Source organism: Oncorhynchus mykiss, chromosome 4, assembly GCF_057628025.1.
Source record: "Oncorhynchus mykiss isolate SJ-2025 chromosome 4, ASM5762802v1, whole genome shotgun sequence".
NCBI classification, from domain to species: Eukaryota; Metazoa; Chordata; class Actinopteri; order Salmoniformes; family Salmonidae; genus Oncorhynchus; species Oncorhynchus mykiss.
Window position 1 is genome coordinate 40,305,329 of NC_143025.1, and position 12,647 is coordinate 40,317,975.

Below are 12,647 nucleotides of genomic sequence, written 5' to 3' on the forward strand. Positions count from 1 at the left end.
CAACATCAAAAGTCCTCCGAACCCCGACCGCCTGAAATGCGGTTTCAACTTTGAGAAGACATCATGACGCGCCAAATCCAGGAGCAATTCAAGGCAACGTATAGTATTCGATAGAGCATAGTTTCCCAAACTCGGTCCTCGTTGTTGTTTTTTTGCCGTGGCACTACACAGCTGATTGAAATAATCAACTAATCGTCCAGCTTTGATCATTTGAATCAGCTATGTAGTGCTAGGGCAACAAAACACACAAAAAATTACATGCTCCCCTTGTGGTTCCCGAGGACATAGTTTGAGAAACGCTGGACGCAGAGCCGTGAGCACACGGAACACCCTTCTCTGTTAAACTGGTGCTTGGCTACGGAGCAGCAAGAGGAACTACCCCTGCCTTACCTTCAGGCTCTGCTCAAACCCTAGAACCCAACCCGGGTCTCTTGGCCCTCCTACCCATATGAAATTAAAAATACTCATATCCCAGAGCAAGAAGTACAGCTTCATATGACACCAATTGTTGTTTTGTAGCACCTACAGATGAAACAAGATGGCGTCTTAAAGGAGGCCTGAGTAAGGCCAAAACGTCAAACGCTACGGACAAATCACAAAGATATGTAAACAATCCTCCCCCCTAAAAAGACCATTCTACAGATTCAATTGTGAAAATCCCCAAAGCCGTGGTGTTCTGTTTTTTTTTGCTCTGGTTTTGTGAGAAATCACTCAAAAGGAAAAATGTGGTTCATTAAAAAAGGGGCAGATAATTGAATCGTGCTGGTTAGTGTTCGGCCTGACTAGGCCCCCCGTCTGTCCTGTGTGTCAGCTAACGCTAGGCATACATTACAGCTCTCAGAAGGGGAGTTATGGCTCACTGCACGCATCGAGGAGCCTCTTTCAAAAAAAAGGGTTCCTACCTGGGGGACACTAATAACGAGCGCACTAGCAGCTCCTCACAACAGGTTCTTGTTCCTACTCTGGAGCCAATGAAAAACCCCCACAGGGAACCAACCTCGTTAGAACCTACAGGACCGTGGCAACGCCCGCCCCCCCCCCCCCCCCCCCCCCCCCCACCCCACTCCACTCCACTCCACTCCACTCCTCTCCTACGCATTCAAGCACAGGCTACATAGCCTGCAAAACAAGCACTGATAACGCACACAAACTCAGAACACACAGTGGGCTTTAAACAAGACTCAAAGACTCAAATCAAGTCACTACATTCCCTCACCGCCTGGAGAAAATAAAATAATAACTTGGGAGAACCGCCTCTACCGGCAGCCAGTCTCCTCTACCGGCAGCCAGTCTCCTCTACCGGCAGCCAGTCTCCTCTACCGGCAGCCAGTCTCCTCTACCGGCAGCCAGTCTCCTCTACCGGCAGCCAGTGTCCACTACCGGCAGCCAGTCTCCACTACCGGCAGCCAGTCTCCACTACCGGCAGCCAGTCTCCACTACCGGCAGCCAGTCTCCACATCTGTCCACATCCCATAATGAGGCGTGCCTGCCAACACTGCCCAGGCCAGGAACAGGAGAAATATGCTGTGACCCATTAACCGAGCTACACCCAATCTGCCAGTCGCTGTTCCTATTAATCCGCAAGCCCAACCGCTCCTCCGATTATGTCATTATACAGGGGCCAGCGGCGTCACCATGAATTACAGTGCCACCCGATACGCGAGTCCAAAGATGGCACCATATTCCCAATATAGTGCACTAATTTTGATAAGGGCCCGTAAGGGCTACGGTCAAAAGTAGTGCACTGTCTGTAGTAGGTTGTCATTTGGGACACAACAAAAATACTGTACACCCCCCCCCCCCCCTCCCCCCTCCCAGACTGGGCCGGACCAGCAATTCGGACCAACGTGGACTCACTATTAGGTGCGTCTCAACCACGATTGAGCTGTCCGAGTGCCTTCACAGCCCTAGCCACAGCACGGTGTGGTTAAGACTGAGAAATACCCATTCATGAGTCCAGAGGAACGAGAAACCAAAAGACCTGCAAGGCACAGGTTTAGTGATTTAAGACTACTTTTCCTTAGCCAAAACCACCCTCCTTCTCCCCCTCTCTACCCACAAATCGCAACCAACCTCACCAACTACTCCCGGCCTTACCGTTTCCTCCTCCCACCTTCACTACAACACACGTTGGGGCTCTGTGGTTGCTGTAGCCCTGACCAGGCGGTCCCAGACCACGCAGTTTCATTGTGTGGCTCTGGTTCAGGACTGTTACGGCTAGGTCTGGGTTAGGGAGGAGACCTGTGACCCGTGTCAGTACCAGGGTAGACTGGGAGAATGTCAGAGAATACAATAGCCCATCAAGATTTTGTTGTTGTTGTTGTTGTTAACACAGAAACCCCTCCACGAGCCCTGACTGGCCTTTTACATAAATGTCACCGTCAGACTACAGCCTCCACACCTCTGGTCTACTGAGTCTCTGGGGGCTCAGGTACACTGATAGACAGACTGGGCTATTAGACTGGCGTGACCACCTCGTCATCTGGCTACACACACACACACACAACAATGCGTCTATCTATAGGCTGTGTTGACCTCCGGCTAGCTGCCCATTTTCTGCAGTCTCTCTCGCTTTGCTGATTCCATCTCATCTCCCCAGAGGACCAAACAGACATAACGCTGAGGACTTCTAATAGGAAATGTCCACTCCACTGTCTGGCTCAGTCCACGTGGGATCTTCTTCATTTTGGTCTGAAATTCATTTCCTGGTAACACACGCCTTTCTTTACATGCCTCTCTGGGAAGAGAGCAGCAACCTGCACTGTAGAATTACTGTAAAAACACAAGCTAAAGCAAATAAACATCTAGAATCATGTTCATTACACTTTAAACATTCCTGGGATGAGTGGAGATGGCCAGCCTATGTCATTACTCAGTGGCAGATGTCATCACCCTGCTCGTCTCCTGAGTAACGAGAGGGAGATGGTGAAGGGGAGCCAGTCTCAAAGCCAGGCTTCTGTCTCTCTGTCTGTCTTTCAGTCAGTCTTTTTTCTTTGGGCTTCCTCCCCACTGTGGATTCAGCTCTAATTGGTGCTGTTTTGGCTGCCATGGTACCAAAGTGTCATTTCCCACCTGCCTCCTAGCCGGGGAGAACCATGCCAGCAATGCCAGGGCTGGCACCGTCTGGTCTTGGTGATGCTAAATTAGCGAGAGTCTTAGAGGAACACAATTGCTGCAGAGACACTGTCGTACATCTTGTCAATATTTTTGATGAATTCGAACAGCTTAAGAATCATTCTTTGAAGAAAAAAAAGAGAGAAAAAAAGACGGCTACATGGAAAAATCTCCAGCAAACATTTTAATAAACCAAAGGGTATCTACTGGTCAGATGCATTTAGCATAGTTTCTGGAAATGTAATTCAAAATAAAAAAATATTTTTTAAAACATACTGTAACTAAATGTCCACACACCAGGAGTGCTAACCTATAACCTATAACCTAACCTACAGTCCACAGATGGATACTACTGGAGCCATATACTGTTCAATCAGAAAGTACTTCCACATTTAGTTACAGCCTTTTTCTAAAATATATATTTATTTTTTTATCCCTCAATCTACACATTATACCCCATAATGTCAAAGCAAAAACGGGTTTATAGAAATGTTTGCTAATTTATTATTTAAAAAAATCAAAAATATGAAAATATCACATTTACATAAGTACTCAAACCATTTGCTTAGTACTTTGTCGAAGCACCTTTAGCAGGGATTACAGCCTCGAATCTCCTGGGGTATGACGTTACAAGCCTGGCACAACTGTATTTCAGAAGTTTCTCCCATTCCCCTTCATTCATCCTCTAGAGCTCGGCCAGGTTGGATGAGGAGCGTCACTGCAGAGCTATTTTCAGGTCTCTCCAGAAATGTTCAACCGGGTTCAAGTCCAGGCTCTGGCTGGGCCACCTAAGGACATTCAGAGACTTGTCCCGAAGCCACTCTTGCGTTGGTCTTGGTTGCGTGCTTAGGGTCGTTGTCCTGTTGGAAGGTGAACCCTAGCCCCAGTCTATGGTCCTGAGCACTCTGGGACAGATTGTTATTAAGGATCTCTCTGTACTTTGCTCCGTTCATTTTTCCCTCAATCCTGCCTAGTTCATGCCTCTGAAAAACATCCCCACAGCATGATGCTGCCGCCACCATGCTTCACCATAGGGATGGTGCCAGGTTTCCAGACGTGACCCTTGGCATTCAAGCCAAATCTTGGTTTCATCAGACCAGAGTCCTTTAGGTGCCTCCAAGCGGGCTGTAAAGGACTGGCTTCCTTCTGGCCACTCTACCATAAAGGCTTGATTAGTGGAGTGCTGCAGAGATGGTTGTCCTTCTGGGAGGTTCTCCCATCTCCACAGAGGAACTCTGGAGATCTGTCAGAGTGACCATCGGGTTCTTGGTCACCTCCCTGACCAAGGCCCTTCTCCCCTGATTGCTCAGTTTTGCCGGGCTGCCAGCTCTAGCAAGAGTCTTGGTGGTTCCAAACTTCTTCCATTTAAGAATGATGGAGGCCACTGTGTTCTTGGGAACCTTCAATGCTGCAGGAATGTTTTGGTCCCCTTCCCCAGATCTGTGCCTCGATACAATCCTGTCTCAGAGCCCTTTCTCAGAGCCCCAAAAACCCTTTGGCTTGGTTTTTGCTCTGACATGCACTATCAACTGTGGGACCTTAAATAGACAGCTGTGTGCCTTTTGAATTTACCACAGGTGGAATCCAATACAAGTTGTAGAAACATCTCAAGGATCATCAATAGAAACATGATGCACTTGAATTTCGAGTCTCATAGCAAAGGGGCTGAATACTTGTGTAAATAACTGTAAATCTGTGTTTTATTTTGGATACATTTGCACAAAAAAATAAAAACCTGTTTTCAAGTTTCAGTATTGTGGGATGAGGGAAACATTTAATTTCATCCATTTTAGAATACGGCTGTAACGTAACAAAATGTGGAAAAAGTCAAGGGGTCTGAATACTTTCTGAATTCACTGTACAGAGAGAGAGAGAGAGAGAGAGAGCGAGAGGGAGAGAGTTAGTTAGGCCAGGTTTAAGAACAGCCGCCATGCTAGCGCCCATATTGAACTTCATTCTTGAAATGTTGGTGATGTAACAACACGACAACTCCCTATGAAATGACCCGCTGTAAACAAGCAACACAGAGCTGTGAACTTCACAGATGTTTTTATTGATTAGCATTCAGGATCAGTAGCTGTGGGGCAGAAACATATCTATCAAATTACCTATTGATTAAAAACTGATCCAGTACCAACCACTGTACTGTATATTATACTGAGCCAGTGGAAATAGTAGTAGCTGGTCTACCAAACCATGCAGTCGAAACATCACCGACCACTGCAGTGCAGGAATGGGCAGTAAGCGAACAGTGCCAGCTTATTTGCTCTGCCAACAGTGACCAGACCCATAAGAACACACACACACACACACACACACACACACACAGCTCCAAAATCCAAAAGTATTGAGACATTAACAAATGTTGTTGTTTGGGCTCTGTACTCCATGATACAATGACTATAAGGTTAAAGTGCAGACTGTCAGCTTTAATTTGAGGCTATTTTCATCCATATTGGGAGAACCGTAGAGAAATTACAGCACTTTATGTACAAAGTCCCTCATTTTAGGGGACCAAAAGTATTGGGACAAATTCACGTGTGTATTAAAATAGTCAAAAGCTGAGTGTTTCTGAACACTTCCACATTAATGTGGATGCTACCATGACTACGGATAGTCCTGAATGAATCGTGAATAATGTTGAGTGAGAACCTTAGACGCACAAAATATCATATCCCCAAGACATGCTAACCTCTCACCATCACAATAACAGGGGAGGTTAGCATTTTATATCATATCCCCAAGACATGCTAACCTCTCACCATCACAATAACAGGGGAGGTTAGCATATTTGGAGGGATATGATATTTGCGACTACGTACAATTCTAAAATCAGGAGATTTTAAACGAATCACCAGGAATTTATTTTAAAAAATGTGAGCCGACAGTCCGCACTTTAACCTCAACAGTCACTGAATATCACTGTCCCCTCAACACACTGGGCTGGACACAGTCGCCTTTCTGAATCGCTCGACGGGATTAATAACGTTTTTTTTTAAAACACATCTCAGATTCTTAAGTAGCCTCTTTACTGCCAACCATGGGAGAGTGCAGATGAAATGGCATTAACTCAGTCTCTAACGCTGCATTAGAGTACAGGTAGAGGAGCCATGTTTCTATTCCAGCATCTCCTCGTCAGAGTGAAGCCTTCCTGCACAGACACTGTGTAGTGCATTAGAGAATGTGGGAGTGAAAAACAAAGACAACTTCAAAGCCAATGAGACGGCAGCTGTAGAATTTTAATAAGCCCTCCTTTCCTCTGATGATGGCTGTGTGTGTGTGTGTGTGTGTGTGTGTGTGTGTGTGTGTGTGTGTGTGTGTGTGTGTGTGTGTGTGTGTGTGTGTGTGTGTGTGTGTGTGGTGTTACTGCGGCACAGACAGACAGTCACAAGCACACATACTGTGCAAATACACTTGTGCGTGTGCACACACACACGAGCACCCAGTGACTCACCTGCTGTACTTCCGTCTCTCCGTTTGAGGTCTTCTCTGTGTACACAAACGAGTTGAAGATTCTCTGCAGAGAGAGACAGAGAGAGAGACACAGAGAGAGACACAGAGAGAGAGAGAGACACACAGAGAGAGAGAGAGAGAGAGAGACACAGAGAGAGAGAGAGACACACAGAGAGAGAGAGAAATAGAGAGAGAGAGAGATACAAAGAGAGAGAGAGATACAAAGAGAGAGAGAGAGACAGAGAGAGAGAGAGACACAGAGAGAGAGACACAGAGAGAGAGACACACAGAGAGAGAGAGAGACACACAGAGAGAGAGAGACACACAGAGAGAGAGAGACAGAGAGAGAGCGACAGACACAGAGAGACAGACACAGAGAGAGAGACACAGAGAGAGAGACACAGAGAGAGAGACACAGAGAGAGAGACACAGAGAGAGAGACACAGAGAGAGAGACACAGAGAGAGAGACAGAGACAGAGACAGAGAGAGACACAGAGACAGAGACAGAGAGAGAGACATGATTAGTATGCTGTAGAAAGACACTGCAGCCGTTCATTTAAAAAGAAAAGCTAAATCATTGCACACAGATGATTTATTCTGATTGCCTAAAGGCCCGCTGCAGTCAAATAAAATATTTTAAGCATATTTCCACACAACGAGGTTGGAAAAATACTGTGACATTAAAAAAATATATGTTTTTTAAGTATAATTCCCTTTTAATGTAAGAGCTGTTTGAAAAGACCACCTGAAATTTCAGCCTGTTTTGGTGGTATGGGGTTTTGGCCTTCCACGGTAACGTCGCCATGCGGTAAATGATTTAATAGACCAATAAGAAAGAGCTCCAAACCTCTCTGACAATAACAGCTGGTCAAATGCTGCCTATAGGCTGACTGCCTGCAAAACAACCTGAACCCATTCAACATGTTTGGTGTAGGCAACATACTGTACAATAGACATCTTCCACAAATCCTGAAAACACGTTTGACCTAGGCATAAACCCATATTCTGAAGCAAGAGTAGATGTCCTTGTACAACCTCAGCACCAACACAAACTCAATGAGTCCTCAAGAAAACAGTTTAACACCTGCACTGGTATGGGATGGTATACTATTGCATACTGACACACACAAAACACACACCCAAGAACACAACTTGTTAAGCAAGCTTGTCCACTGAGTACCACACACACGCCCCCCCGAAACATCAGGCACAACATTTAGTGCAAGGTGGAGGCACACTAAAACAACAGTTAAATAAATGTTGACTTAAAGTGGCAGGTGTTACACTGTAAGCTTCTCTGCTGCTACACTAGACACACACACCACCCCCCCTGTCCAGTCCTGTCCACACACACACCACCCCCCCTGTCCAGTCCTGTCCACACACACACCACCCCTCGTCAGGTCCTGTCCACACACACACCACCCCCCCTGTCCAGTCCTGACCACACACACACCACCCCCCCTGTCCAGTCCTGACCACACACACACCACCCCCCCTGTCCAGTCCTGACCACACACACACCACCACCCCTGTCCAGTCCTGTCCACACACACCACCCCCCCTGTCCAGTCCTGACCACACACACACCACCCCCCCTGTCCAGTCCTGTACACACACACACACACACACCACCCCCCCTGTCCAGTCCTGTCCACACACACACCACCCACCCCCTGTCCAGTCCTGACCACACACACCACCCACCCCCTGTCCAGTCCTGACCACACACACCACCCACCCCCTGTCCAGTCCTGTCCACACACACCACCCCCCCTGTCCAGTCCTGACCACACACACACCACCCCCCCTGTCCAGTCCTGTCCACACACACCACCCCCCCTGTCCAGTCCTGACCACACACACACCACCCCCCCTGTCCAGTCCTGACCACACACACCACCCACCCCCTGTCCAGTCCTGTCCACACACACCACCCACCCCCTGTCCAGTCCTGTCCACACACACCACCCCCCCTGTCCAGTCCTGACCACACATGCTGTCAGACACATTACAGAGCAGAGGGGCACCAGCTACCCAGCATGCTTCACTCCACACCACTCCGCCCGCCAATGCAGAGTTCACTCCACTTTATTGCATTACCATGGTAACCAACCAACCCCTCCTCCCCCCCCCCCCCCCAATAAAGGTAGATGTCAAAACAAGAAGTGATTTATGGGACCTCACACAATCAAGAGGAGACTTGTCACGCTGAACTAGGTTCCTAAATATCAACACAAGGAAAACCTAAAAAGCCTGGCTGGTTTGATTCTCTCTACTGTAGTTGAAGTGGTAGGCTTCGGTCGACACTGGGGAGGGATGTGTTAGTAAAAGTTGGGGGGGGGGGGGAACATAGACACACAAAGGCAAAACAAAAGCTACACATTTCACCCACAGTGTTATTTAGAAAACTACCCCGGCCTAGTCAATTGTGAAATAAACACATGGAGCACAAAAACAAACTGAACCACCACCACAGCTAGCTAGCTAGTGTTAGCGTTAGCTTAACACTGTATCGTTAGCGGGCTGTTTGTTTTTGGATGTGGTCCGGCGGCTTTCACAGCTGTACCCTGGACAGGGAGGAATGCCTCAATCTCTAACCAAATACGGCTCACCCTGGCTGGGCCAGCGGGGCCAGTTAATGTGACGCCCCTATTTTCTGTCTGATACCTATAAAGCTTGGGGTTGCCTCTTCAATGACCAAACCCACCCACATCCTAATTGGCCCAAATCAACGTCAAAGTCTTATACACCTTTCACATAAGACTTACTTTTATATGACCACCCCCCCCTTCAAAATGGCCCATTTTTACCACGTTCTTGCCGAGATAAGCCTTCTACACATTCCATGTCACGCTGGCGACAAGTGGGAGGGGGTGTGCAGATGCGGGTGGGCGTCTGTTTGAATAAATCCAGGGTAAATCCCTTTTGATTTAAACAAAACGTTCCATACATGTTTGCACGTTGAAGAAGTGACCAGACAGTGACTTTTTTGGACCCGAATGCCAAAAAACATTCAGGGAGATAAAGGTCCTCAAACTTGACCCTTTACAGAGTATGCCAGCAGAAGGGATCACAGTAGCAGGTGACTAAGTTCTGGTTCCCTGATCTGTACTACACCGAAACGCATAATGACGGGTATGTCCTTCTTCTCGTGTTTCACAAGTTTGGACAGCATAGTAAAGTAGAGTGCAGTGCAGTACAATACAGCATAGTAAAGTAGAGTGCAGTGCAGTACAGTACAATACAGCATAGTAAAGTAGAGTGCAGTGCAGTACAGTACAATACAGCATAGTAAAGTAGAGTGCAGTGCAGTACAGTACAATACAGCATAGCAAAGTAGAGTGCAGTGCAGTACAGTACAATACAGCATAGCAGAGTAGAGTGCAGTGCAGTGCAGTACAGTACAATACAGCATAGTAAAGTAGAGTGCAGTGCAGTACAGTACAATACAGAACAGCAGAGTAGAGTGCAGTGCAGTACAATACAACATAGTAAAGTAGAGTGCAGTGCAGTACAGTGCAGTACAATACAGCACAGCAGAGTAGAGTGCAGTACAATACAGCATAGTAAAATAGAGTGCAGTGCAGTACAGTGCAGTACAATACAGCACAGCAGAGTAGAGTGCAGTGCAGTACAATACAGCATAGTAAAGTAGAGTGCAGTGCAGTACAGTGCAGTACAATACAGCATAGTAAAGTAGAGTGCAGTGCAGTACAGTACAATACAGCACAGCAGAGTGCAGTGAGGTACAATACAGCACAGCAGAGTAGAGTGCAGTGCAGTACAATACAGCATAGTAAAGTAGAATGCAGTACAATACAGCACAGCAGAGTAGAGTGCAGTGAGGTACAGTGCAGTACAATACAGCAGAGTAGAGTGCAGTGCAATAGAGTGCAGTATGGTTAAGCACAGTACAATATATCGTAGTCTACTCTACCGGGGTGGCAGGTAGCCTCGAGGTTAGAGCACTAGGGACAGTAACCAAAAGGTTGCTTGGCTCGGGGAAAAACAAATATGTTGCTATGCCTTTGAGCAAGGCACTTGAGCCTGATTGCTCCAGGGGTGAGATAGAATGGCCATGACTCCACTCCCTGCGGGTGTGTCAGGGGGAGTTGGGATATGAACGAGTGAATGAGAGAGAAAGAATGGCCGGAAGAGAGGGGTTGTCCAGACCGACAGTTTTAACACTTGGTAAGACCGCCAGACGACAGAATTTGCAAAGAAAATCGCTAAGAGCTGAACATAACAGTATGCCAGCGGAAGGGATCACCGTAGCAGGTGACCCAATTGTGGTTTGTGACTTTGATTTCTTATTGTAGCCAATTCAGTTGGAGTAATTGCATTTCAGATTTTTGGGGTAATTCCATTACCATAATCACTATAACTAATGAGTATCTCTAACCATTACTTAATACTTCTGTGAACTTCCGTTATCCTCCCTCTAAATTAGAAAACATCTTAACGAGGTGTGTATTTGGTAACGGAATTAGGAGGCACAAAACAGTATTTCTTAAACTTACTGACGGTAAACATCTTCAAAGACCACATTTCCATCCGTTTATCCAGAAGTCAGCCTGTACTTCTGCCTAATTTTCAAGACGGAGAAGGGTCGAATGTATCTATGCCTTAATTTACCCCAAAAAATGTACTCTTAGCTTTCATTTGACACCCCGTTTGTTATGCTCCTATAAATAAACACATTGGTGCTCTCATTGGTTCTTTTCAACGGAAATGCCCACACCACGAGACATCCGTGTCTTCGTCACTGGAAAAGATACATGGTCTAAGCTTGATCTCATTTAAAAACGTAGTGCTTATTTTCAAACTATTACTACTACTACTAAACTACTATACTATACCTTTTAACATCAATTATCAAAAAAAAAGGCGTCAACTCAGATTTTCGGTCATAGTCTCACATACGCTGCAGCATTAGACGTTTGACGGTTTTGTGTTGAGACAGAGTGGGTGTCATTTCAATTAGGGCTGGGAGAGACGGTCAAAATATCATATCACAATATACACAATACAGAATGACGTATTTGACACTATTTGATGTTTTTGAGTAATACAAGCTCTAAATTTGCTTTATAAGTCATGCGTGACCCTAGGGTGGCAAGAAATACAGCGCATTCGGAAAGTATTCAGGCCCCTTGACGTTTTCGTCATTTTGTTACGTTACAGATTCAAATGGATTTAAAAATATATACAACATCTCAATATACACACAACACCCCCATAATGACAAAGCAAAAACGGGTTGTTAAGACATTTTAGCAAATGTTTAAGAAAAAGAAAAAAAGTCAAATATTACATTTACATAAGTACTCACGACCGTGGAAACGGCTAGGAGCAACAGCGGCTAGGCCGCGAAGTGGTAGGCCACACAAGATTCTCTGGCCATGATTGAAGCATCACTTCTGGAGGAAACCTGGCACCATCCCTGGTAGTAGTAGTTACTACGCGACTGAAGAGCAAAATAACGTGATGGCAAAATGTTCTGATCAGTGCTGATACATGAGCCGACTAGATTATCATCATCATGAGCAGCACTCAACTCCCCCCTCACCCCAGCCTAACTTTTTTTATTTAACTAGGCAAGTCAGTTAAGAACTAATTCTTATTTACAATGACGGCCTAGGAACAGTGGGTTGTTCAGGGGCAGAATGACAGAGTTTTACCTTGTCCGCTCGGGGATTCGATCCAGCAACCTCCTGGTTGCTAAAATATGACATTGAGCACGGTTACATGCACACAACAATGCTGACAGTTTTAAAACATAGCTGACAAACCACAGCCAGAAAATAGAGAATCCTCAAATCATCCAGGCTGGGGATTGGGAGCGGACACAGGCGGCAAAGCATTTTCATTAGAAGGCTGTGACCAGGGAAGGTTGTGGTGGAGTGGGGAAAATAAACATTAGCAATTCAGTCACCTTCAAAGGCCATTCCGGAGCCTTGAGCCACAGTCATTTCGGGTTGGACTGGTGAGGGAGGGAGTGGGTTGAGGAGGGGGGGGGGTCAGTCACAGAAAACTACAGGATTTAATCCTCTCTTTAGGGCCGACTGATCAGTGG

At 46.4% G+C, this 12,647-nt stretch overlaps 1 protein-coding gene across 1 annotated transcript in view; it reads right to left on the reverse strand.

Annotated features, from left to right (window-relative positions):
* The window catches only part of LOC110521803 (VWFA and cache domain-containing protein 1), an 89,356-nt gene that overhangs the window by 45,232 nt on the left and 31,477 nt on the right, over positions 1–12,647 (reverse strand). Inside the window, 1 exon segment of the mRNA XM_090232009.1 lies at positions 6,569–6,631. Coding sequence (XP_090088135.1) covers positions 6,569–6,631 — 63 coding nt within the window.